The sequence below is a fragment of the Quercus robur genome, chromosome 3 (assembly GCF_932294415.1).
Source record: "Quercus robur chromosome 3, dhQueRobu3.1, whole genome shotgun sequence".
NCBI lineage: Eukaryota > Viridiplantae > Streptophyta > Magnoliopsida > Fagales > Fagaceae > Quercus > Quercus robur.
In genome coordinates this window covers 45,523,898-45,551,891 of record NC_065536.1, presented here as the reverse complement: position 1 = coordinate 45,551,891, position 27,994 = coordinate 45,523,898, and the positions used below count along the sequence as shown (strand labels likewise).

Sequence of the window (27,994 nt, the reverse complement as noted above, 5' to 3'; positions counted from 1 at the left end):
TTTTATATCACAAGGAACTTGAGTTCTATAAACTTGAGTTCCAAGTGGACTTTTTTAAGAAACTCGAGTTCCATGTTAAATTCGAGTTTCATAAACTTGAGTTTCACAAAAATGGTAGATTGCTAAATATATCTCAAACAGTAATAAAACACTATTAATTTCAAAAAATAGTGGCATTTGGCTATTTTTGCCAAGATTAGAGTCCCTAGAATGATATTTGGTTAAAGTTATCAGACTAAAATAACTAACTTTAAATTTAAATTTAAAGTACTAAAATGATTTTTGGACAAAATTAATGGTGTAAATTGTATTTTTGCCATAAATAAATAAATATTTTTAATTCTCGTTTTAAGTTTAACTCTAGTTAATCTATCAAAAAAAAAAAAAAAAAAAAACTCTGGTTAAGGTGACCGTTCGAAACTTTGAGGGCCGGGCCGCTGGACCATTTTTTGGGGGCCCGATTATTCATTTTTAGAATTCATGCATAAATGTTTCTAAAAAAAGAATCAAAATCAAAATCCTCCATTAAAATTGTGAAAATATTATTGCTGAAAATCTGAGTATAACTTCGGCTATTATCCATGACAAAACTTTCGCTTTGTATATAAATTGACAGATTCATACGCTTCTCACATTGAATTCCATTTCCATAGGCTCCGTTTTTTCTCCAGGTAAATTTTTTTTTACTTCTCTATAAAACCTTTGCTTTGTTTTTATAAATTCATGCTCTTATATAAGTCGATGTTAGGGTTTGTTAAATTATTGGTTGCGTATTCGATACCATAGTGAGACAAATTTCTACGTCGATTCTCATTTCTGGTTGCTTTTTTGGCTTTCTATACGATTCTACGTTTGCCTATTGTTTGTTTGTTTTGTTTTGTTTTTTTAAATTTCTATGGTAATCCATGTGTATTAGATAACATAGAATTGAGTTTTCTTTTGGTTTGAAAGTGATTTTTGTGTTATTAGTGTTTATCAAAAGATAAAATCTGCATAGTGTTTTTTTTTAAAAAGTTAGTTTTGTTAAAAGCAAAAAGCAAAAAGTAAAAAGCTTTTAGCTTTTAGCCAAACAGAGTTGATGGTATGAAGATTGTCAACTAAAGTGATGAAATGATGCCATGACTTTCTTATGAATTATGGATTTAGCTAATCTCACAAATGGTGGTGAAATCGAACCTTATGCGCCTTAAAACTTGAAGCTTAGCTAAGGAGTAAAATTGACAGAGGTCGGATAGCTATTTTATGCCTTGTAAATAATGTATGGCTTGATTTGATGGAAAATGGAATGTGAAGATTAAGTAATTAGTAGTTATTGAAGTTGGATGTATTTACTATTAAATGTGGATTAGAGGATTCGGGTTTGGCACACGCTCGGTGATATCTGCATTTTCAAGTGGATTGGTTCTTCATTGATGCAGTAATGTGTGGTACAGTCAAGGTTGGGGAAAATGAGTGTGATAATAATTTTGCTCCTGCAAGAGGAGGGTTAAAATAGAGGATTAGATCATTAGGGTGATCTAATAGAAGAATGGATTACAATGAAATTTGTTTTTAATTTTACTCATTTGAGAAAATCAATTTCAGATTATGGTTTTACATATTTCCTTTTGGAAGCAAAGGAAGATATGGAGGGATGGTAACTCAATGGCATGAATGGTTGGACTTATTAATACTGCATTGGAGTAGCAGTTGCTAGACTCTTATTGAGAGGTCAGTAAAGGAGGAGATTTGAGTATGTTTTGCGATTTTGGTTACATTTTGGAATCTCTTATCTTTTAACCTCAACCGGGAGAAGTCAATGGCATCAACAGTAATTGGGATTTGGAAATTAGTAAGGATAAGTTGGACCCAATGAAACATCCTCAACGTTTTGATTTCTTTTTCTGATAGGTAAAATAATATTATATTCTTCAATGAATCTTGCTCATGGTTTTGATTTCCTTCTCTAACAAGTACAATAATTCTATTCATAATAGAAGATAGTTCAAATACAAAGGAGCTGTTATTCTTGTAGCAAGCCTAACTTGATATCTAAGCCGATGATGAAACTGAAGGGAAGTTTTGGGCTGGTTTGATTGATTGATTGGTTGGTCAGCAGCAGGTGGGAAATTTTCCGAACCCCCATGGTCTAGTGATGGGTAGACCCTCAACCCAAGCCCAACCAACTGGTGACCACTGACATAGTCTTCGGCACAACGCAAGATACTCTAAATGATGCAATCATGGATGATCAAATATCTCTTGCAATTGAACAATGAATTAAATGATGCTTGATTTTCTCCCTTCTATTCTTGCTCATACAACACCAGTCATAATTAAAATTTTACCTAGTGTTGCTGTCCAAGTGAAAAGCAACCTTTTGAGGATTTCAATGTTGAACAATTGATGCTTGAGTTTTTTTTTTTTTTTTTCCTCATAAAATGAAAAAAAAATATACAATTTCTTGGAAAAAGAGGATATTTTCTAAAGCACAGATTTATTTGTTAAAACGTGGCACATTTAGTTCTTTACGGTTTGGTTTTCTATGTTAAATTTGGTGCATTGTTTTAGCTTGAACAGGCAAGAAGTTAGAGCGAGGGGTAACCTATAAATCCACTAATTACGAGTGCAAAAAAGAAAAGAGATCCTTAAAGAAAATGACAGCTAAGGATATAAATGTGCCTAATATTGGTCCATCTTCTGTGTCCACTATGATGATCAATGCATCTTATGCGCCGCCTTATGATCCTACTGCTGTTTTTCCCACTTCATCAGCTTTTACTTATCCAACTACAAGCCATAGACCTGATGAGGGGATAAACAAAGAGAAGGAAAGTGGTGAATCAAATTCTGGATATATATTTATGTGCAATGCAAAAACAAAGCCTGAATGTTATAGATACCGGGTTTTTGCACTACCAATGGGGAAATTGGAAGTTGTAAAAAACATCAAACCAGGAACAAAGCTCTTCTTATTTGACTTTGATTTGAAGCTTCTTTACGGTATATACAATGCAACTTCAAATGGAGAAAAAGATTTGGAACCAACTGCATTTGATGGGAAATTCCCTGCTCAGGTAACAGAACTTTCCTTATTTACAAATATAGGATTCCGTGCATGCCAAAAGAGAAGATCTGGTGGTGTTAGAAAGCGTGCCTTTTTTTTTCCTGTATTGTTGGTTATTTTAAGCCTCCAACCTAGCTCATGCTAAAGCTTAATTTCAAGCTTTCATTAACATTGGTAGTTACCTCTTTGGCTTACGTTGGTTTAGCCATGCTTTATCAGCTTAATTATTTTCAGCGTTGTTTAAATATTCATATTGTTAGCAAGCAACAAGCAACATGTGGAGTAATGAGATGTATCATTAGCATCCAGCATGGGAATCAATTGGTTGTTTTTAAGGTATGTTCAAAGAAGCCATTGGAAAGGAGGTAGGGAGTTTAGGCCAACTGCACTGCATCTACTGTAGAATAGTAGGTTTTGTTCTTGTGTAACTTAAACAAAAATCGTATGAAACTAAAAAGAGCTGCTTGGTGTGATAACGTGTTCTTGATTGTTGGATTGTATTGGGGAAATAATGTGTTATTTGTTTTAATGTTGTGACGCTTTTGTGAGGATTACGTTCCATGGTGGCTCTATCAAGTTAGAGGAGTGCAATGAAAAGCAGTCAGTGTTGGGGTGAGAGAGAACACCGTTTTTTTTAATTGTTAGGATATGTTTGGAATGCTAAGTATTACTTAGAATGGAATAGCTATTCCATTTTTGGGTTGTTCTTAATAATGATTTGTGACAGAAGATAGTCTACTTGTGCTTGTGGTGTGCTTCTGGTTGGGAGATTTTGTGGATATAAGGTTTTAAAAGAAAGGTTTAGGGTTCAAAGAGTGATTAAGGTTTTGAAACAATGGGGAATAAGGACAAGAGCACTGTTTCTTAAAAAAAATAGGTTCCTGCCAAATTCTAGATAGCAGCTGGCGTTTTGGAATTTATGGCTGGTTTGGTAGATTACTTGCTGACTGTTTGGTAAGGAAAAATATGTGAGGGTTTAGGTTTCCATAAGAAAGGCTTAATTTGAGGTTGCAATTGAGAGATGAATAGGGAAAATTTGTGACCGTTTGGGGGCTGTGAACAGTACCTATGGATAATACCCTAGACCAGTAATGGCATTGTAAAGAGAGAGAAAAGGGGGGGGGGGGGAGAATACTAAGAGCAACATGGCTTATAGATTGATCAAAGTTTGAATTCTTTGAATACAATGAGCCTATTTATTTAGATTCACTGAGAATGACATAACTTAGGAGGATTAGAATTCCTGATTCGATTGGTAAATTAAAGCCCTAAGACAACTCAACAAATTTAATAAGGTGTAGCATCATTGGAGTCCATAATTGCTGGGGCAAGACCAGATGCGTTATGATGCTTTAATCAGGCGCTTGTCTTAGGCACCTATGCTACTGCCTCATGTGATTTGCTTGGTGCATAAAGCAAGTGCCTTTCTTTGACTACTCTTTTGGTTTTTTCAAGGACAAGCATAATCTTGCCATCTCTAATGTAACAAGAGTTTGTTCTGATTTGTTGATCATTGAGCCAAGCCATCACCTAAGTTGCACAGATCTACAAGAATTTATTTCTTTGTTCTTGAGACCCCAAGGGATATAGCACAATCGGTTGGGGACCACACCTCGTGAATTGGACGTCATTAGTTCAAAATTTCCCCCTCAGCCCCTTCCCTTCCCTTTGGGAGCCAAAATTTACTTTAGGAAAAAAAAAAAAAAAAAAAAAAAAAACCCTATTGGGTATAGAACATTGAGCAACCAACTAAAACCATGCAGGTTTAGAACAAAAAAAATGTTGAGAGGGGGGGGGGGGGTGTCAAACAATGAAAATAGAAAAGTAAAATTAAAAAAAAAAAAAACTCACATTGTGGATATGGAGAAAAGATGCAAGAACTGCAAAGATAAGCCTTTGATAGGAAAAATCCGTAAGTCTTATTTCTATTGATTTTAACAAATACAAGATGATAATTGGAAAATCCTCTTTACAACCTAAAAGACCACCAAGTTATGGAATCCTTCTATCATTCTATAAAACAGATGGGAAGTTAATCAAGGCACCCAAAAATTATGCTTAGTACCTACCTGATCACTATCTTTTTCTCCCTGTTTTTGATTGACAAGTTACACACCCATTGTAGCCTTCAACCCCAACCTCACCTTTTAGCTCATATTTGTTGGAGAAGGAGATGCCAATTGAGTAAGAGCTAATTAGCATTTTACTTAGGCACAAATACAAGTTCTTGACTAAAGCAACCGTGTACATATGTTCAAAAGGTGTTATAGTGGTAGTTCCTGATAGGTGTCATAGAAATACTGTTATTTGGGATGATATTCCATGTTTTCTAATGTGGTGTAGTTGGCTGGAAAACAATGGTAGTACATTTGATGATGAACTTCCATGGAATGGGCTTGAAATATGCTTGGGTCCCATCTTCTTTGTCGAATTTGGGAGCTTGTATTTTCTCTTCCATTTATAATTCATGCATTTTTAAAAATTTTAAATTATAATGCTTGGATTTTTTCTTAAAAAATCTTTTGGTGTCTACTCTGGAGAATAAAAAGTGGATGCTGGTGGTTGTGTTGGTGGCAGCAGTGGTGATACCATCATGGTTGTTGTGGTTGTGTTGGATGTTGCCATGAATGATGGTGGTAGATGCAGTGTCTTGGCATAGTGATAGGTAGCAGTAGCAGCAGAGGATATGATGCGTTCAATGGAAATCTATTGACAGTGGTGATGTTGGTGACACTATTGATGTTGGTGGCAATGGAAGCATTAGTAGTGAGGTGGTGGCAGTGATGGCTGCAGTTGGTGATGGTTGTGGTTTAATGTTTGAATGTAGTATACTTTTAATACATGTCCTTTCCTCGACTTGACCTTTTGTTAGTTGTATCCAGATTTTAAAAAAAATCCTAAATCAAAATAATCTAATTCTTGTTTTGCTATTACTTTATATATATATATATATATATATAATATAGGTTTGGGTTAACTAGAGATCAAACCTTGGTGCGATGGAAATTGCCTTCCACCAAAATCTAAAGGTCGTGGGTTTGAGTCTAAGAATCCGCCTCTCCCAAAAAAGAATTGGGGTAATGCTGCCTACTTGAACTCTCCCAAACCCTGCAAAAAATGGGAGTTTTGTGCACTTGGGATGACCTTTTAGATTTGGGTTAACTATGGCACTCACCTAGAGAGTTCTACCCAAACACAAGACTAATCAATGGCCTTATCTTATTCCATTCTTAATTATATGCCCTCTGTGTCTTATGGATGGTAACAATAACACAAGCTTAAATAAATATATACTTTTTGCTAACCCAAGCTTAAATAAATATGGAAGTTCACTTGTGGTGTCAATAATTATGAATTCTTTAAACAACTGGACCATGGAGCTGATAAGCATATAGCTGTACATCATGTCTTCTTCATTGAAATCACTCAAAATTTATCTTCTGGTTCTAGCATTTCATCAAATTTTCTGTAGTTAAGTTTGTCTTTACAAGGAAATGTTGTGTGCATGTATGTCACAAAAAACTGATGTTTTACTTTTTGTTGCATAAAACTAACATTTAATTCTGTGTGTTTCATTTTGTATCTCATATGTATATTATATATTCTTATTCCGTCTTTTCTTGTTTCTGAGTTTAGGTGAGATTTAATATTTTAAAGGATTGTTTGCCTCTTCCTCTGAGTGCTTTCAAACCTGCCATCAAAGACAACTTTCTAAGTGGTTTTAAGTTTAGGCAGGAGCTGAGTAGCAAACAGGTATACCATTTCATGATCCTTTGTTGCTGGGTTTTTTTTTGGGGCTCCCCAGAATAATGCACATGTAACTCTCATTTCTAATAGAATCTGCTTTTAGTGAAGGTTGAAACTTTAATTTCGCTGTTCCGTCCAATTACTGTGCCACCACCTATTTCTGCTGCCCCTCCTTTCTCAAATGTGGGACCCTCACACTCATTTCCAGCTCCAATTATGGAACAAGGGTTTCAGCCGTCAAAAAGGCTGCCTCCTCCTGAAGAGTCATATATATCTGGGTTGCACTATGGTCATGCCTTGCCAGTCCATGATCGCAGCAAACAGGTAGTACCATCTCCGCATTTCAATCATAATGAACTGGGAACACATGTGGCATGGGTACAATCTCCTGTACAGCCTTATCAAGTTGTTCAGCGGCCTGCTTTTCCTCATCATCATCCAGCAGAACCACATCAGCCATACTTGCCTGAAAAACCTTTCATTTCTCCTCAAAATGCATATAGAAGGTATATTCCTTTTTTCTTACTTTAGGGAACAACTTGACTTGCCTTAGTGTTTTATCTTTCAAGCATTTTATTTTGATTTGTACTGTAATTTCTTCTGAATATTAAAATTTATCTAGAAACAAATGAATTTTCTTTCAATAACTATTTATGAGTCCAACATGTTTTCATAATAAAATCAATATTCTTGTATGTTGTGCACGTAACAGTAGCATGTAGATTTGAGATAGTGTATTTCATTGTATTAGTTTATAAAGATATGTATGTCTTACATTTACATACATGTTCACTAAAGAATGAAACAGTTGAACTGTTCTTTTATCAATTAAATTGTATATCATTACCCCACAAAAGTTGAAGGTTTGTACACTGGGTACGACATTTTATCATTATGCTGTATTTGACAAGAATGCATAAGCACCTTTGGTAAATTATGTCTTAGTAGTCCCTTCCTTCCCCTCTTTTCTCATTATTACTTTTATTTTGATGGAAAATGTATTAATCTAAATAAATGATGCAGCCATTAAAGAGTTTGAGGAAAAACAAGATCAAATACCAAAAGATTCAAGAATTGTGTTCGTGTTTGTGGGACTTTATTGGCATACTGAATAGGCTATTTTAGTAATTACTAGTCTTATCAATAAGTTTATTTATATCAGAACTTGCTGGTTCAAATTTAATTAAGTCTTGCTAAAAATTGCAAATTATTTTTCTTGGAATGAGCTGTTATGGGCTATACTTGAGGCCCAAGAGTTTTATTTTAATGACTTTTTCTATTTTGTTTAATAGTTTCCTACTTAGCTTGTAAGTTCTTTTAATGACTTTTCTTTTGTTATTAGGAGTCCTAGTCTTTCTAGGAAAATGATTAACAATAGCCTATATATTGGCCTTTTTGTAGCCAATCAAATGAATAGAGAGAATGACTCTAATAAAATTTTAATAGTTAGTTAATAGCAGTGATTTCCTAAAGTGTATCAATCATTGTTTCATCCCAATCATCAAATTCCATTGAGATTCAGTCAAGATTGTATTTTTTAACCTAATCGTTTGCAAACCTTAAGTATCAAACCATATTCAAGAATCCTTCAAGATCATGAATCCTTATTTAGTGCTGAAATTCTAAAGATCTCACATAAAATTGGTATCAGAGCCAACTAAGCTTGTCATGTGTTCATTGAAATTTGTTCAGAAATACTATTGGACTAAATTGTCTTGAACTTCACTCAAATCATGCCTCTTATCTCCACTTTCTGCAAGGGTGTGGACTACCCCACTTGCCTTGATGCGAAGAGTACTCTTTTAGTAAATATTCTGTTTATTTTCATTCTTTTGACAGTTTGTTGTTCATTGTGTTTCATGTTTTGAGCAACGATCCATTTGTGTGGTGTTAGAATTATAGTCAATGATTAAATTCATCATATCCTAACAGCTTAAACTTTTGGGACAATCAGTAATTTATCTTTGTTTTAGAACAAGTGGTCCCAAATTCAAACCTTGCCTCTTTCTGCCCATTTAAAAAAGTTAAAATCACACATGTTCCACTTATTAAAGGGTAAGTCTAGGCCCACATGTGAGGAGTGTTGGAATTGTAGTTAAATGTTTAAATTTACCATGTCTAATAGTTTAAGATTTTGAGACAATCGATAATTTAAAGAGAGAAAAAGGGGATATACAGGGTAGGGGAGAAATAGGCTTTATATTTTTAGGTAATGGTTGAACCACTTCTACCAAGTACTTGCGTTGATAATGAAGCAGAAACTGATTTAGAATCTACATCCATCTATGGATGAGTTCTGTGGTTCGGGTCTGGTATTATTCTGGTTGAATTGGTGATTTGAGTTTGAAATAACCTCCTTATTACACTTATTGGTTGCAGGTCAAAACATTCTACAATTTATATGTTTTTGCACTGCCCATTTTTTCAGGTATGCGGGTGTGCCAGATATGGTCCCTGGAGATCAAGTTGTTGGATATGGAAGTCAGTATCAAATGTCACAGTTGCCAAGGGGGAGTGAAATTGTTCCGCACTCTGATTACTATAGGCTCCACCCGTCACGTACAGCAGCACCTGGTTTATCACAAGTAAATGCTTTGACGCCATCCCATGCATTACCACCACCTGCCCAATCACAAGAGAATTTGGCATCATCTTATCAACCGAATTATGCTGTTTCAGTCTTGAACTTGCTTGAGGCTCATTTGCCAGTCAATTCTTCAAACAGTCTCGCTGGAGCAACCAGAACTTACCCTTAAGTGGGACTTGGAATGTTCCATGGGCCCATGAGATTAGAACCTGTAGCGTTGAAAAGCATTTTGGGCTCTTCTCACATATTGCAGGCTCTTTCCTTCTTTCAAACTGTAAGGGTTTGAAAACTGCCCCCGTGGGTAGCTTTTTTTTTTTTTAGGTTGCTGAAGTAGGTGTCTAGACTTCTTTGAGTATCTGACTAATCTCCTGGATGTGTAATACTAGGTATCCTACAAGGCAAGTAATTCTAGGGAGGAATTTCTTGGGGGCAGTCCAAAGATGATGAGTATTGAGTTTTGAACCCATGATCTCATGAGGTTTTGGAAACTACTAAACTAACCCCTTGGCTTTGCTAATTGGTTTCTCTAAGATAAAAATTGAGGTATATGTTGGATCATGTTCTTGTAGTTATGATCTTGCCGTTCATCAGTTTTCCTGATCTTTGAGAGTAGTCTCAAATGTTTTTTAATTCCTGTTTGATTTTTTTTCCTTATTCCATTTAATTAGAATTGAGTTGCTATGAAGGACCACGGTTTGCATGTCATGCAGTCTGTATTTGGAAGTTGGGTTTACTTAATATTCATAACACAAAAGAGGTTGTATTGAAGTCTGGGCTTTTATAACGTCATATTTAAGAACACAAAAGAGGTTACATTGAAGTCTGGGCTTTTAACGTCATATTTGAGAGAAGACAGAGAAAAAATGATAGAACGAATCAGGATGTTTATAAGTAAAATTGCTAGACAGAGATCCTGTGAGAGACTTGAACTGGACCTGATATTATTTAGGCCTGGAAATATGGTTGAAAGCATAAAACTTAGGCACGCATATATATATTTTTTTAAGAAGGCACATGTTTTTAGGTGCAGTATCTTCATTTTTCAAGTTAAATTAAAGACATGGTTGTATTGACCAATGTAACATAAACAAATTTTTATCTATTCTAAGGACGACATAAATTTAATTCAGTTTTATATTTGAATTTAATTGAAGAACATAAGGCTCTGTACCTAAAGTTTTGCCCTTGTTGAAATATCAAAATCAGATTTCAATTAAACCAAGATTCAATGGCTCTGCTTGAATTTGACTCAAATAGTTGCTGATAGAGAAAAGCAAGCCTACGTTACAAACCCTCCTCCAAGCCCAGCAAAGTTCAATACCAGGTTTGAAGCTTGTTTGTTAGAAAATGCCATATTTTTCTTCTAGTCAGAGAATTATTGTGCTTTGTGTTTATAGGTTAGTTGAATATGACGTTCATGTTTTAACAAGTATAGCTTATAGATTAGATGGAGCAACTCAAAGCTTAGGTCGCTCTCTCGCTGATTTCTAAAGATACTGCCGTTTGTTATTGTTGTCATTTCTGTGACCACAATAGAGCACGAGGGTCATTCTGACAATCAGTACATGCAGTACCATCAACTTGTAGGCCTAGTTGGGTTTAGATTGGTCCCTAGTTCTAGGCCTTGTTGGTAACTCGATTTTATTAGATAAGCTACCAGGCTCAACTGCCCTAACATCACTCTTTTTTTTAATTAGTTTTTGAGGGCATATTCGATGGAAATTACGATGAGAATTATAATATTTATTACTAGAAAATGTTAGTACTCTAAATGGAAATTACGTTGAGAATTATAATCTTTATTTGATACGTTGAACGGAGATTTCGACGAGAATTGTAATCTTTATTACTGAAAAATGTTGGTTGTAAATTGTAACATTAGAATAAAATTTAAGATCTATATATAAAAAAAATATCTTACTAGTTCAATTATATTTTCTAAAAATGATATATATATATATATATATATTTTTTTTTTTTTAAAATTTGAAAGAGAAGTTACTTTTTTATGATTTTTTAATAAAATTTTTATAATTGTTATGTGCATATAAAACAATACATTTACTAAAGAATATCTATTACAAGTTTATTATAATTTTAGAGAGGAATAATTATTCTCTATTTTAAAGAATAGTTATTCATAAAAAATGACAATTTCTTGTAATAAAAAGCTAATCAAACTAAAAAATATCTAAACTAAATGGTTATTAAATTACAATATTTATTACAGTCTGCTAAACATACTCTAGTTGTTACTTTGAAAGGATATCATATGATAATAAAGCATAAAATGATAAAATACACTTTGGCCATGATATTTTTGTTTTTGTATTATTTTATTTGATCTCAATTTCTCAACAATATCCTTACCATTAATTTTGGAAGGATTTTGTAGACGTAGCAAGCAAAAACTAATAAAGCCAAATTATAAATTGTACCCACTAATTTTACCTAAAATTCAATTCAATCATGTAACTTTTGTTTTGTTCAGTTCAGTTCTCTAATTTTTCATTTTTTTTTTTTAAATTCAATCTTCCATTGATATTTGTTAGAAGATTGTCATCAAGTGACATAGTTTTCACTTTTTAATTTTTTTTAAAAAAAATTTGGGATTGTCTTAGTCTTAGCCTCTGAGTTTAGATCAAGGGTATTAGACCAGTACCTATCCACCTTGTAACTTAAAAATTTAATAACACCTTCTTGCCTTGTAACTTAGTCTCCGAGTTTAGATTAGGGGTTCTAAACAAGTACTTATCCATGTATTTTTTCAAATCTAAACTATAACTAAGAACCAAAACAATTTAACATTTTCTTAGATTGTATCTTGGACGAAGGCCAAGTAATACCCTATTTACATTGATGTTCATTCTTTTATTCAAATAAATGAAATGAAGTATTTTCTTTTATATATGGTTTTTGTGAGGGTCCCTTTTTGGACAGTGTCCAGGCCCAAGCTGAAGCGAGGACCCCGGGCCCTCTTGTTGTAGTTTGAAGGGACTGAGCTTGGTTCACCGCAGCTAAATGAGCTGTTTACAAATCAAGTGGTGCACAGAACAAGAATCCTACAATACGTACATACTAGCAAGCAAGAATATATGTATTAAACAACAAGAAAAACAGCAAAGGAAAACAATATAATAAAGAAACACACGAAATAACTGTTAAGGATCCTCAAATCAGTATGAAATATTTCATTATTTTTCTTAATTGTTGATTACAATGTGCTCACTAAGACGTGTTGCAAGGTCCAAATAATCTCAAAAATTATAGACTTAGATGGCTATCTAAGCCTCTAAGACTTGCAAAGTTTGAATCACTTTGAATCCAAGTATGTTTTATAGTGGCTGTTTTTGGGATATCGGGCGATATTTTTGAGTTTTTGACAAAGTTTTCTCAATGATTTTGTTGTGATTTATTATTGTTGAATGCCCTTTCAATGTTGGCTACTTCCCCTTTTATAGTGTCATTCTAGGGCTCTGGGGTACCACTGATTCTTCTCCTTGGCTCCCTAGGTACCAGAGCCTTTGTTGTGCCAGCCACTCTGATGATTGGTTCTTTCCTTATTTCTCATAGTTTTCTTCTTTTGGTGCTATTTCCCTAAAAGCCTTTTGCTGACTTTCCATTCTGGGGTGTCTCTAGAGGGCTGACCTTCAATCTCTCATCTTTCAAGGCTTCTAAACCTTACCTTTTCAGAATCACTTTTTGGTTGTCCTTCCTTTTTGTCATTTTTCCCAAGTGAGCCAAATTCATCTCTGCCAGGGTGAAGGTTTTCCCAACTACTTCCTTTTATGGTTCTTTTCCTTGGGTTCCCCGAGGTACCAGCCTTTTGTTCATGAATTGTTACTCTCCAAACCTTCTAGTTCTTTGCTACACCACTGGGTGCTTGAGAAGGACATATATGTTCTTCATTTCTTGTGTTTTGTGGGACCCTTTTTGAGCTGTCTCAATCCTACTTTAGCTGTGCTGCACGTCCCGAGGATCCCGAGCCTCTGGCAGCCTTTTGATATCCTAGCCCAGTTCTTTCACTGGACTCCCTTCATTTTTGATTCTGGATAGGCTAGGCTTTTTTCTTTCCTCCCTTTGTTTCATGGGCCCTAAGGCCTGTCCCTTCATGGGTTTTGGGTTTCAAATCTTTTGGGCTTACCATAATTTTCCCTTGTAGTGAGCTCAACCCTTTTAATATTACTTTTTATGGGGTGGCCCATTGTGCTATTTTTGGACCTTGGTGTTATGATTTTTTAGACCTCAACATTTAGCCCCCTAAGCTCGTGGGTTGCCTGAAGCCTACGCATGAGTAATTTAGAGTTTTAATATTCGTAGGACTTTCTTCATCACTATTTTGCTTAACTTCAGGGTTTCCCTTCTTTGTTCTTCAAGATCCTGACTTTCCTGCTACCTTCGGGTATCCTGGTCCACTTTTTGTGTTGTGCTTCCTTCTTTTGTAACTCGCCCCTTTGCACGGGACATGGCAGTTGAATTTTGGAGTGAAAGCTTCCCTCACTCACTTTTTACGTTCCCTGTAACTCCCATTAATAACTACCAATAACTCTCTTCTTTAAAATTTAATTTTTGGCAACTGGTGCACCTTTCCATACATCGTCTTCTTCAACTGCTCTTTGTGCCATTATTGCAATTACTTCATAGTTTCCTTTTACTTTCCAGAGTCTTCCATTCTCAAGTTTATCTCTTCCCTTTCCAGGTAATCTACTTCTCTGTTTTCCTTTCGCATATTCTTCATTCTCTCAACTTCCCTATTTTTAGTGTACTTGTTGCTCTATGGCTTCCTCTTCCTCTCGAAAAAGGAGGGAGCGTACTTCTAGCCCCTTTGAGGGTGAAAGTTCTTCTGGTTCCGCGCAGGGTGAGTCACAAGGGGTCATAGAGCGCCTGGCTTTCCTTTTACGGGGCCCTTGGTACACCCCCAGCCTATTCTTTCCTCTGGTGTCCCATGGTGAGGCCTTTCCGTCCCCTCACGCTTGGGTATTTTCTAGCCAGGTGGGTTTCGCAAGTTCCGCTCAGGTCCCAGACCCAAGAGAGATTTTAGATCTCTAGATTAAGCAGGGATCTCGGGAGGCGGTTTCTATTTTCTTCCACTTTGTTCTTGGGAAGATCACTGGTTGGCCTATTTGGGTGGACAGGGAACTTTCCGACGAGGAATTTGTGGGCTGTCTGGAGCGTGCTGGGATTCTGAAAGCCATGGCGATTTCCAGGAACCTTGAGGGTTTCAGAGACACTAAGGGTCTCAGGCACTTGGTACATCATTGGTGCCCCTCTCTTCATACATTCTTCTTCTTTGTTGGTGAGCTCACGATCACCTTGGAGGATGTGGTCAATAACCTCCCCCTTCCAGTGTTTGGAGACGAGAGTCCTTTTGACATCAGCCTTTCTGATGAGGATCTTAAAGTAGAAGACAAATTGTTTAGTCATTTTTGCGGGCGTACTGCTTCTCCTAGTGGGAAACTAGCCAGAATAGGTAGGTGGGTCCTGAATCTTTCGCGAGAGAAGGACAAGGTAGTCAGGTGAGTTAGGTTCCTGGCACTCTGGCTCAACAAGTTTTTGTTCAGTGAGTACCCCGGGTATGGGGTTAAGTCTGTTTTCTTCCCATTGGCAATCAGATTGGCCCGGGGTGCTTAGTATCCTCTAGCCCCCATGTTCTTGGATCATGGTTACTCTCAATTGGATCTGCTTCACGGAGATGAAGTTGAAGGCGATTCTTGCTATGTGATCACCTCGTCCTTCCACTGTGCCATTCTCCAGGTATTCATGTGGGACCATTCTTCAATTACTTTAGCAAAATGTAGAAATTTGAAGTTTGTAAAAGACAATTTCCAGGGATCCCTTGAAGTAATTAAAGGTCTATGTGGTAGTTCTACTGATAGCCATCCCATTATCTTTCGTTAGACCAATTTGAAAGGTGGCAGCCTCAATCTGGTTGAGCTTTTTGATTAGGCAGGGCACTTAAGTTAGCGCTTTCCCTGAGAGTTTAGCCCTAGGTTTGCTTGTGACTTTGTGCTAGCTTCTTTTCTCACTACTCCTGGGAACACCTTTGATCTACGCTGTGGTGATGAAGGCAGTTTGGCCTACTTGGCTTGTGTTAGTCCCTCATGGCTTCCAGTGCCCTCTTCAAGTGGCCCTAGGTATACCCACTACTCAGCACACCGGGTACTCTGGCAATTTGGCTTTGATCAGGATATCCTGCCAGTGTTTAAGCCTGTAGTGCTTTCTCTCCCTTCTCTAGACCCGTTCATGAGGCTCTAGGCCTTCTCTTATTGGTCACGGAGAAGTCCTTAATTTGTTGTGCCTAACTTTCAGAGGGGAGTCTTTGCTTCCAGTGGTTTTGTTAGCTACTAGAGAAGAGTTCAGAAATCTTTTGTTGATTATGCTGGTTTCAGCAAGATTGGGAGAGTTCACAATCCTAATATTTCTTCTGCTCCTACATCCAACAGGCGTCTATCCCTCCCCATTGCTGGTATTGTATCTGCTGCCATAAGCAGCAAGATAGGGTTCGCGGAGTGGCATGCTTTTAGGGGTGGTTAGGTGTGTTATGCACAAGATTTTCCAAAGACTTGGTTAGGATGTGACCTTATTATTGGTGCCTCTTCTAGTGTGCCAATTAAAAGAGGGGCAATAGAGGCAATTGGTGTTGCCACTCCCATTGGCAAAGGTAAAGAGAAGAAGATTAAGCAGGAAAAGGTTAAGCAAGTTGAGCTTGAAGAGGGTGTTGAGGGTACCGAGACTGGCCCTAAGACCAAGAAGAGAAAGACTGCGAAATCTCGAAAGCAGTTACTAATTTTTGAGGAACCCGAGAGAATGAGCTCCCCTACAGTGGGAAAAGAAGTTGGTCATCCTTTCATTCCAAGGACTCTAGTAAAGACTAAGGTAGAGTCTTCTCTCTCTCAGGTTCCTGTGAGTTCTTCAGCCCAAAGTTCTTTAGGATCTTCTGATTTTGTACCCCAGTCTCCATTAGGACCCTTTGGGCATACCCATAGTAGACAAAAGACCATTGGAGACTCTGTAGAGAGAGAGAAGGGTAAGGCCTCTTTCCTTCTTCTCTTTTTTATTTTGCAGTAGCTTATTATTGTTGTTGCAGTGTCTTTCCTTTTCTCTTTTAACTAATGAGTGATTATTTCTTCCTTGCAGTGCAAACGCAAGTCAGATCCCAAGATAGGTAGGAGTCAATCATTTGGTGATGATGTGGTATAGCCTTCTTCTATTCATGCCTCTTTTTGTTTGTTTTCACCATTTTCTGGTGCTGTGTATTTATGCATTCTTTTCCTTTTGCAGGTGGAGGTACCTCCTCCCACGATTGGTGGGAATTTGGAGGAAGAAATGGCTGCTGCCCCCTCTGTTGTTTTCCCAGGTGTGGGAGAGGAGCCTGCTAGTGGTGGTATGACTGAGGAAGTTGGGCAGCCAATGCAAGGTGTCCAACCCATTCTGCCTTCTGTCCCCCTAGTTACTCAGGATCTTGAAGCTTCCCAGCCCCCTGTTGCCCAAGATCCTTAGCCTGAGCAGACTTTCAGTCCCATCAAAATTGTGCCACTTGAACTTGTGACTGAACTTGTGTTAAGCAAAGAACCCTTGGGGGGCGCGTCTCCATCCATACAAGCAGGTGAGCCTTATTCACCCCTTATAAAAATGCTTAATCTTATCTCTCTTTTATCTATTGCCTTTTTTTTTTGAGAGTTCTCATTTTCTCTTTCTCTTTTAGGTCAAACCAGTGTTCAATCTGCCCCTAAGGCTGCCTCTTCTTTGGAATCAGAGGGTTCTGAAGGTGCGTGTTGTTCACCTTTATTGTGCTTCCTCTTCTTTCCCCCTTTTTATGCTCTTCCCTTGCCTTTTCCTTCTATGGCGAAGCCCCCAGTATCCTTACCTTCCTTTAGCTATTTTGCCAAGGTTTTCTCACCCTTTCTTCAACGTCCTGTGTGTTATTTCACAAAGTCTTCCAAGAAATCAGAGAAGCAAGAGGAGGAAGCTCCACCACAGGAAGCTGATATTAGTTTTTTTTTTTTTTTTTTAACTTTACCTTTCTTCCTTGGTTCTTTCCTCCTTTTTGAACTATGTTTGCTTTTGTAGGTGTTGACATAGGTGTTAGAGAACCTGAGTTCGTAGTTCCTGAGGTAGCTATGGGGTCTGCTCAAGTTGTTGAATCTCAGGCAAGGACCCCCAAACCATCTAGAGGATTGAAAGCTCACTAATCCTTACGAGTGGAGATACAACAATGTGGGAGGCTCCAGAGGTGACTATTTCAGATCCTGGCTCAGGGCTCCCTGCTTTCCTAGCCCGCTTTGACATTTTGGAGTTCAATAGCCTCCCTGCAAGCCATTTATATTGCTTTGGGCCTCCCTATGGTAACTTCTTGCACTTCTCTCTGCTTGTGGAGGGTCTGTCATTGCTGGAAGGGTTGTTCAAGGTCCATGGAGATTTTACCAGTGGGTTCAGGGGAGGTGTATTTTTAGGCAACATCCTGATGGAGCTGCTATGTGCTGTGTTGATTTCTTTAAGGAACTCTTCTCTTGACTCCTTATCTGAGGACAGACTTTTGGAATGGAGGGGAGTGGTGCAGGATCTTATAGAAGTAAAGTTCAATCTGTCCTTCTTGTTGGAGCATTTGCGTTCACTGGCTCATATGCTATTCCAGAGGTAGGCCTCCAGGAGTCTTGATGTTGAAATTGTTGCTGTTGAGGAGGCTTTAGCTCATGCCCACAAGATCTTGCAGGACTTGAAGGTTAAAAGGCAGAAAATTCTCTCTTCTTCAGCTGTTCCTGCTATTTCTCCAAACATTTCTTTACTGGCCGGGCTTATTCCTTAGCTCTTTTTTTATCTAGTTCAGATGTGTATTTTTTTTTCAAACATTTTGGGTTGCATAAGCTTTATCTTTTTCTGTTGAACACTATTTCTGGCTTTTCTTCCTCATTTTCTGTGACATGGATCTGTATTTGTGTGTTTTTTTTTTCAAGACTGCTTCTAACTTTCAATAGCATGTGGATCTTTTTTTTTTTTTTTTGCATTGAGTCCTGGGCCATGGTCCCTACAAGTTTTACTGTAGGTCCTAGATCAGGTACCCTGGTGGTTGCTTTGCTGCGCATGTACTGAACTGGGTACATTGGGCACTTTTTTTTTTTTTTTTCCTAAGTCTTAGATCATGAACTAGGCAGGTACCCTTTTGTCAAATACTGGGCTAGGTATCCCAGGCACTTACTTTTGCTCGTGGTCCTAGGCCATGTATTTTGAACTAATTGTGGTGTGAGTCCTAGGTCATGTGTCAAAGTTTTTTTTTTTTTTGCATTGGCCCAAGTACCCTCCCTCAAATCTGCCCATATTTGGACTTTGCAATATTTAATTTAGCTGTAGCTTAAAGGAAATAAAAGAGATTTCATTGAATCAAAGCACAATTACCATCTAAGGAACACAAAAAGGTTATCAAAGATAATAAGGATCACAGAATGTCCTTTTACCATGGGTTCCTGAACAAAATTACTTAAACAAAATTCATAACAAAAGCAAAGAATGATTAAACACTTAGCAGGTTGGAGAGTTGGCAAAAAGGGTCTCGATGTACTGAGATCTCTCCCTTTTCATGCGTAGTACTGTTTTAGCTACTTCCCATTTATGGGATTTGTTAGGACTGTCCCATCTTTTCTTCTTACATGTTTTGCTGTTCTCAACAGTAGCTACCCCTCTGTGAAAGCCCTTGGGTGTATTGTTTGTGCATATGCCTTAGCCATCCTCTGCTGGTACCTCAGACTTCTCCTTCTTGCCACTTTTCTTTCTTCCTCTAATCTTTCTAGATCTGCCAGTCTCCTTTCATTGTTTGTGTCCTCAGTGTCCTCCTAGTTTTCTTCAAGCACTACTCTCGGTATAGGGACAACTAATTCCACGAGACTAATGGCTTCTGTCCCATAAACTAAGGAGAATGGTGAGAACCCTGTGGCTGTCTTTACAGAGCTCCTATATGCTTAGAGTACATCTGTCAAATGGTCACTCCATTTTCCCCCATACTCATGTTTCATCATTTTAAGGATCTTTAGCATCACCCTATTAGTGGCTTCAGCCTAGCCATTTCCTTGTGGATAGTATAGTGTAGACCTTCCATGCTTGATGTAATACGCCTTAGTCAGGTTCTTCATGTCTTTGTTTATGAACGGGGTCTGATTGTCACTGATTAGTCTCCTGGGGATCCTGAACCTTGTAATGATGTGCTCTCGAATGAAGTTTGCCACGGCTACTCCAGTGGCCTTTTTCAAAGGGATAGCTTCTACCCATTTTGTAAAGTACTCGGTGGCTGCTAGGATCCATATGTAACCATTGGAAGGAGGGTTTATAGGCCCTATGAGATCAAGCTCCCAAGTGTGGAAAGGCCATGGTGTTGTCATATCCTGCAGCACATTTGGGTGAGTATGAATTGCATCTCTAAGCACTTGATAGGCATGCCATGTTTTGACCAGTTCCTCGGAGTCCTTTTTCATTGTTGGTCAATAGTACCCCAATAGTGGCAACTGCTTGTAGAGTCTTCTTTTCCCTGGGTGACTTCCACAGTCATCGGAATGGACTTCCCTGATTACTTTTCTGGCTTCCTTTGGCCCTCGGCATCTTAAGGGATCCCCACTGTACCCCTTTTTGAATAGGATCCTGTTCTGTAAGAAGTACCTAACTACAACTTTCTTTAGGTGGTGGGCTAATATCCTGTCAATTGGTAGGACCCCTTGAGCCAAGTACTCCATGAATGGAGTTCTCCAATCTTTTGTAACAAATACAACATAGCTTTCTTCCTTGTCCATTGAAAGTTGACATTTTTGGCACTTCTCCTGTATGGTTGCTACTTCTTTGTTCATATTTGGCCAGTAGTACCTTATGCGCTCTGATGTGCATGAAATTTATATAATAAAATACTCTTATATTTGCATTTTTGGCCATACTTTTAAGCTATCTCGTGACTGATTATAAAGAATCCTTGTTTTATAGGTGATAAATGTTTTACATGATAAAGGGAATTAATGAAAGAGAAGAAATAGAAAAATCATTGAAGAAGCAATTCACGTGGAAGTTAAATGCTACAAGATGGGCCCAAAGTCAAGCCAAACTTTGAAGAGATCCGGTGAAGTAAAGAATAAAAGAAAAGAGAAGAATGAAAGAAGGCCCAATCCAGGCGTGATGTGAAGTAAAGAATAAAAGAAAAGAAAGATTGAAAGTTAGAGAATGTGAAGTGAAGCCCAATTCTAATGTCCTAGATGTGTGGCCTACAACTAATAATAAATAAAGTCATTGTCCGACTTGTACTAGGAATGTGTCAGGCGGCTTCTCTCTTTTAAGTGGTATAGGTCGGTCTTTGTGTGGTATAAATAAGAGCATCCAATCAAAAAAAAAGAAAAAAAAAAAAGAGCAAAACAGAAAAATAAGAGGACTGAACATGTAGAGGCTGCGGCTAGGATTGGTGCGTAGGAGCAGAACGTGTTCTTTTTGTCTATGGCTTTTCTCTAGCACTGTGACTATTTCTTTCTCTATTCTATTTGTTTAGTTTAATGATTAGTATTTTATTTTTAGGTTTTCTTTCAATTACTATGAGTAGCTAAATTTATAATTAGGGTTGAGGATGAAACCTTGTTAAGATTATTAGTAATATTTATGTGATTTGATTTTTCTCACAATAATTGTTCTTTAATGATTTAAATTGTTCTTGCTTCATATCAATTGACTAAGATGAGATTCTAGATATGAGTTCAATCATGTTTTTCTCATGCTTTAGGACTTGTTTTAATTAATTGAATGCTTGGTTTATTAATTCTTGATTATAAAATCGGATATATCTTGTGATTTGTTTGACTACGGATACAATTTATGATTTGATTTTATACTTAAGAAGCGAAGAAGAACATGATTTTGATTTTTAAAATAAGGGTTTAAATGATGATATTTTCCATGATAACAAGATTGATTTCTAGATTATCATGTAGTGAGTTGGGAAAAATTAATGATCATAAATATATGCTGATATGACTTACAAGGCGGATTCCAAAACCTTAATTCCTTTCTCTTGATTGTTTACATCTTTTTATTGCTTTATATATTTTTCTTAGTTTAACTATTTGCTTAATTTTATTAATTGCTTAGTTTATTTTATTGTAACCAACCAATTTTTATTTAAACTAGATTAGGATTAATTTGGTTAAGGTTTAATTAATTTTCCTACATTCATACAAGTCTCTGTGGATTCGACCTCGTTCTTGTCCAACTATACTTCGGTATGGTTCGTACACTTGCGAGTATTTTAAAATTTCACAACAAGTTTTTGGCGCCGTTGCCGGGGACTTGGTTAGGAAAATAACTTAGTTCTTAATTTAAATTTTCCTTCTACTAGTTGTAGTTAATTTTTTTTTTAATATATATATATATATATATATATAAAACAAACAAACAAAAACAAATTTTTTTTTTCTTTTCTTTGTGCTTGGTGTATGAGAACTTGGATACGTGATAAAGAAAATCGTCTTGTTAGTTTTGATTATTCATCCACAATGGGAGAAACTGGAGATGATTCAAAAACTCTTAGGGAGTTGTTCTCACCCATAACCACCAACCCTCCATCTTGCATAGTATTGCCTGCAACCACTGCTACACATTTTGAGTTGAAGCCATAGATAATCCACCTTCTTCCTACTTTTCATGGATTGGATAGAGAAGATCCTTATATGCATGTGAAGGATTTTCTTGAGATTTGTGCTACTTGTAAGTTTCAGAATTTCATTGATGACTCTGTTCGCTTGCGTTTATTCCCTTTTTCCTTGAAGGATAAGGCAAAAGCATGGCTTAATTCTTTGTCACTTGGATCTATCACTTCATGGGAACTGTTTGTCACAAAATTCCTCTCTAAATTTTTCCCAATGGCCAAGACCAATGCTTTGAGGAGAGAAATTGCAGATTTTTATCAGGATGAACAAGAGAAAGTTTATGAGAGTTGGGAGAGATTTAAGGACTTGATCTTAAAGTGTCCCCATCATGGTTTTGAAACATGGAGACTAGTACAATATTTTTATAATGGTTTGACTCAGACAAATCGTAACATGATTGAGTCCATGAATGGTGGTGGATTTTTGAGTCTTGTAGATGATGAGGCATACAAATTTCTTGAGAATTTTTCTGAAAGTTCACAACAATGGGATTTTTCCAATCGTAAAGAGAGATGTGCCACTGCAATTAAGAAAGGAGGATTGTATGAAGTCAATGAAGATTTAGACATAAAAGCTAGGTTGGACAATCTCACTCGTAAGGTTGAAGCTTTAGCTTTAGGTAGAGGGATGAATTCTGTCAATCAAGTTCAAAGTGAAACATGCTCTATTTGGGCTAGTCCTATGCATACAACACAAATGTGTCCTTCTGCAGCTGGGTACCCTAATTTTTATGCTGAGCAAGCAAATGCACTGAATAATTATGGAAAACCATTTGCTAGTCCATTTTCAGAGACATACAATCCAAATTGGAGGAACCATCCTAATTTCTCATGGAGGCAAAGTCAGCCTCCCACAAATGTAGGTGGACAACAAGTGCATCAACAAAGTCAATTTTGTCCACCTACTCAAGCATATCCTCCCATTCCTTAATCAACACCTCAGTTTGTAGCACCACCAAGACAACAACCATCTTTGGAGGAGTCTCTCAAAACTTTCATGCAGTTAACTAGCCAAGCCATTCAAGAGATGAAAAGTTCCACCCATTTGAATACTCAAGCTATTTCAAAGTTGAAAAATCAAGTTGGCCAGTTAGCAGCCCAAGTTGGAGAAAGGGAAAAAGGAAAGTTTCCTAGTCAACCTATACCTAACCCAAAAGGACAGTATGCCATCAATGGTTCTTCTAGTTCTACTCATGGACAAGAACATGTTCAGTCTATTACTACCCTTAGGTCTGGTAAGCAAGTTGATAATCAAGTGAAAATGCCAGAAGTGGAGGATGATGAAAATATTGTGTTAAAGGAAAAAGGAACTCATAGTTCACATGATGATCATAGAGAAAAGAAGGACAACCCACCCGCCACTCCAATTCAGGATCTTAATTCCCCCCTTGATAAGAGGTTTGTTCCTAAAGCTTCATTTCCTCAAAGGTTAATCAGTCCTCAGAAAAGTGCACAATTTGGAGACATTTTAGAGGTTTTTAAGCAGGTGCAAATAAACATTCCATTTCTTGATGCAATTCAGCAAGTTCCTGCTTATGCCAAATTTCTAAAAGATCTTGTGACAATGAAGAGAAAGACAAATGTCCCTAAAAAGGCATTTTTGACCGAGCAAGTCAGTTCAATCATTCAGAATAAATATCCAGTGAAATGTAAGGACCCTGGATCTCCTACAATTTCATGCAGGATTGGGGATCATCTCATTGAGAGAGCTTTGCTAGATTTGGGGGCAAGTGTGAACCTATTGCCATATTCAGTATACTTACAGCTAGGTTTGGGGGATTTAAAACCAACAACCATGACACTTCAATTAGCTGATAGGTCTGTGAAAATCCCTAGAGGTATTATTGAGGATGTGTTGATTAAGGTGGACGCATTCTATTTTCCTGTTGATTTTGTTGTGTTAGACACTGAACCTACTCTAAATGCCAATACACAAATCCATGTCATTTTAGGTCACCCTTTCTTAGCCACATCCAATGCTTTAATCAATTGTCGGAGTGGTGTAATGAAGATTTCATTTGGAAATATGACTGTTGAGCTTAATATCTTCCATATAAGTAAACAAGTGCTAGACAATGAGGATATTTGTGAGGTTGACATGATTGAGAGTCTAGTCCATGATACTTTGCTACAATCGAGTTATGAGGATCCTCTAGAGGCTTGCTTAAATCTTTTTGGTTGCAATTTTGATGTTGAACACTCAATTGAAGAGGTCAATGCATTGTTAGATTCTGTTCCTCTCTTAAGTACTGATAGTTGGCAACCAAAAGTGATCCCTCTTCCACTTTCTTCATCCCCATCCCCATCCCCATCTGCTGTGGAACCACCAAAGTTGGAGTTGAAACCATTACCTGACACACTTAAGTATGCCTTTTTAGGTTCTTCTGAGATCTTACCTGTCATTATAGCTTCAGATTTGGATGACCTTAGGGAACACCAATTGATAAGTGTACTTCAAGAGCATAAGGAAGCTATAGGTTGGTCAATTGCTGATATCAAGGGTATTAGTCCATCTGTGGTTATGCATAGAATTCACTTGGAAGAGAATGCTAAAACTTCATGTGAACCGCAGAGACGTCTAAACCCTATTATGCAAGAGGTAGTGAGAGCTGAAGTTTTGAAGCTTTTGGATGTGGGTATTATTTACCCAGTTTCTGATAGTAATTGGGTGAGTCCAGTTCAAGTGGTACCAAAGAAATCTGGCATAACAGTTGTTAAGAATGAGGATGATCAATTAGTCCCAACTCGTGTGCAAACAGGATGGAGAGTATGCATTGATTACCGTAAGTTAAATGCCATGACAAGAAAAGATCATTTTCCTCTTCCTTTTATAGACCAAATGTTGGAAAGGTTAGCTGGTCATGCTTGTTATTGTTTTCTTGATGGATATTCTGGATATAATCAAATTCCCATTGCACCAGAAGATCAAGAAAAGACTATCTTCACATGCCCCTTTGGGACATTTGCCTACCGTCGCATGCCATTTGGTTTATGTAATGCTCCTGGTACATTTTAGAGGTGCATGATTTGTATTTTTTCTGATATGGTGGGACGATTTTTGGAGGTATTTATGGATGACTTTTTAGTATTTGGATCCACTTTTGAAGAATGTTTGCATCACCTATCCTTAGTGTTAGTGCGGTGTAAGGAGAAGAATCTTGTTCTTAATTGGGAGAAATGTCATTTTATGGTGAGAAAGGGAATTGTTCTTGGGCATGTCATATCAGAAAGTGGTATTGAGGTTGATAAGGCCAAAATAGATTTGATTTCTAATCTTCCACCTCCTCAATCTGTTAAGGAAATTAGGTCATTTTTGGGTCATGCAGGATTCTATCGAAGGTTCATCAAGGATTTTAGTAAAATCTCAAGGCCATTATGCAACTTACTTGCCAAAGATGCTCCATTTGTGTTTGATGATGAGTGTCTCCATGCATTTAAGAGACTAAAAACTGAGTTGACTTCTGCACCTATCATTCAACCACCTGATTGGAAAGTGCCTTTTGAGATTATGTGTGATGCCTCTGATTATGCAATTGGTGCTGTTTTAGGACAAAGGGTTGGAAAGGTTCCCCATGTGATTTATTATGCTAGTAAGACTCTAAATGATGCTCAAATGAATTACTCTACAACAGAAAAAGAGTTGTTAGCAATTGTTTTTGCCTTGGATAAATTCCGGTCCTATTTGTTGGGGTCTAAGGTCTTAATTTATTCGGATCATGCTGCACTGAAGTATCTTTTCTCCAAAAAAAATGCTAAAGCTCGGCTTATCCGATGGATTTTATTGTTACAAGAATTTGATCTTGAGATTCGAGACAAGAAGGGAACCGAAAATGTAGTAGCTGACCATTTGTCTAGATTAATCGTTGAGCACACTGATGATAGTTTACCTATTCTTGAATCTTTCCCTGATGAGCAGTTGTTGCATGTATCCCAGAGACCTTGGTATGCTGATATTGCAAACTATCTTGTCACTAATCAAATGCCTTCGCATTGGACTAAACAAGATAGGTCTAAATTTCTGGCTGAGGTTAAGTATTTCTTTTGGGATGATCCATACTTGTTTAAGTACTGTTCTGATCAAATAATTAGAAGATGCATATCTGAGAGTGACCAACAAAATGTTATATCTTTCTGTCATGATCATGCTTGTGGAGGCCACTTTAGTTCCAGAAAGACTGCTGCCAAGATTTTGCAATGTGGATTTTATTGGCCTTCCATTTTTCGTGATTCCCATGCATATTGTTCAGCCTGTGAGAGATGCCAAAAGTTGGGGGGTATTGTAAAAAGAAATATGATGCCATTGAACCCTATTTTGATTGTTGAGGTATTTGATGTTTGGGGTATTGATTTCATGGGTCCTTTTCCTAATTCTGTTGGTAACTTATACATCCTTGTTGCTGTTGATTATGTTTCTAAGTGGGTTGAGGCCATTGCATGTAGAACTAATGATCACAAGGTTGTAGTCAAGTTTTTGAGAGAGAATGTGTTTGCACGGTTTGGTACACCACGTGCCATTATTAGTGATGGAGGAAAGCACTTTTGCAATAGAGTTTTTGAGCAACTAATGAAGAAATATGGCATCACTCATAAGGTTTCAACACCTTATCACCCACAGACAAGTGGTCAAGTAGAGATATCTAATAGGGAAATCAAGAGAATATTGGAGAAAACGGTTAACCCTACTTGGAAAGATTGGTTTTTAAGACTCAATGATGCATTGTGGGCATACCGTACAGCATTTAAGACTCCCATTGGAATGTCTCCCTATCGAATTGTGTATGGTAAGGCTTGTCACCTCCCTGTTGAGTTAGAGCATAGAGCTTATTGGGCTATTAAGCGGTTGAATTTTGATCTTGACAAAGCAGGTGCTGAAAGGAAACTCCAAATCAATGAGTTGGAGGAAATTCGCAATGATGCATACAATTATGCCAAATCATATAAGGATCGAATGAAAAGGGTTCATGATAAAAACATCTTGAGAAAATCATTTGAACCTGGTCAGAAGTTCTTCTTTATAATTCTCGTTTGCATCTCTTCCCAGGTAAGTTACGATCTCGATGGACTGGTCCATTCATAGTTCGCACTGTTTATCCCCATGGTGCTATTGAGATTGAGAATCCTAAAAATGGTGATCTGTTTAAAGTTAATGGCCAACGTTTGAAACCATTTTTAGAACTTGAGCCTCCAGAAGTTGAAGAAGTCCTCTTGGATGATCCTGTTTATCAAGATTGATCCCAGTTGTGTTTATCAGGTTTGCATTTTTTTTTCCTTTCTTCTTTTCTTTTTCTCTTTTATTTTTTATTTTTATTTTTTTTATTTTCTGCTTCTAGATTAGACTTTGTGTTTATTTTCTTGTTTAGTTTTATTTTCTTTTGTTCTAGCTGATATGTGACAGAAATTAAAATTTATAACAATCAGCTTGATTAAGGTACGTCTCCTCCTTCTCCTTACCTTACTTTTCCTACTTGAGTTTCTCATGTTGCATATTCATATTTTGCTCTCTTTTCATTCAAGACATATATTTGAGAGTATCATTTTTAACATTGAGGACAATGTTTGGTTTAGGTTTGGGGGGGATGCATATATATTTCTATCTTTTTGTTTTGTTTAGTTGTGTTAAAAAAAAAAAAAAAATTTGCCTAGCTTGAGGTTTATGTTTTGAGTTCATTATACTACTCTTGCTTAAAGAATTTCATTGCTTTCATGCTCAATTCATTGCACATGCACGTAGCCACTCAGACACAATTTGTTGTTGAAGGATAAAAATGATTAGAAAATCTTGATGATAATAATGTGGAGACTGTAACCCCTGTGAGTTTTGAGCCAATCATTATTTTTGGAGGGTTATTTATTGTTTCTAATCTTAAAATTCATTTGGAAGTGCATAACATATTTCCCTTGTTGTAGTCTCATTGTTTTTTCTTTTGGCCAAGAAAAAAAAAAATATGATTTT

At 37.0% G+C, this 27,994-nt stretch overlaps 2 protein-coding genes, 1 non-coding gene and 1 pseudogene across 6 annotated transcripts; 3 read left to right on the top strand and 1 right to left on the bottom strand.

Moving 5' to 3' along the window:
• The first annotated feature begins 447 nt into the window (after positions 1-447).
• LOC126718064 (uncharacterized) lies at positions 448-9,938 on the top strand. Of its 4 annotated transcripts, XR_007652811.1 has the most exons (6): positions 448-671; positions 2,551-3,056; positions 6,683-6,799; positions 6,902-7,299; positions 9,222-9,654; positions 9,767-9,938. XR_007652811.1 is itself a non-coding variant. In XM_050420108.1 (5 exons), exons 2-5 carry the CDS (start codon positions 2,637-2,639, stop codon positions 9,547-9,549), a joined length of 1,263 nt encoding a protein of 420 aa, XP_050276065.1. In that variant the 5' UTR covers positions 448-671; positions 2,560-2,636; the 3' UTR covers positions 9,550-9,938. The 4 variants fall into 4 exon arrangements, 3 of the variants coding, with proteins under 3 accessions (XP_050276065.1, XP_050276063.1, XP_050276066.1); XM_050420108.1 differs by having other exon boundaries at positions 2,560-3,056; positions 9,222-9,938; XM_050420106.1 differs by having other exon boundaries at positions 9,222-9,938.
• Positions 9,939-17,595: 7,657 nt separating this feature from the next.
• On the top strand, positions 17,596-18,021 carry LOC126719651 (uncharacterized). Its single transcript, XM_050422182.1, has one exon. It carries the CDS (start codon positions 17,596-17,598, stop codon positions 18,019-18,021), a length of 426 nt encoding a protein of 141 aa, XP_050278139.1.
• A 4,042-nt stretch (positions 18,022-22,063) lies between these two features.
• Positions 22,064-27,273, top strand: LOC126719649 (uncharacterized; annotated as a pseudogene).
• On the bottom strand, positions 22,269-22,377 carry LOC126720080 (small nucleolar RNA R71). Its single transcript, XR_007653246.1, has one exon. It is a non-coding gene; the product is annotated as a small nucleolar RNA R71 (small nucleolar RNA).
• Positions 27,274-27,994: the final 721 nt, after the last annotated feature.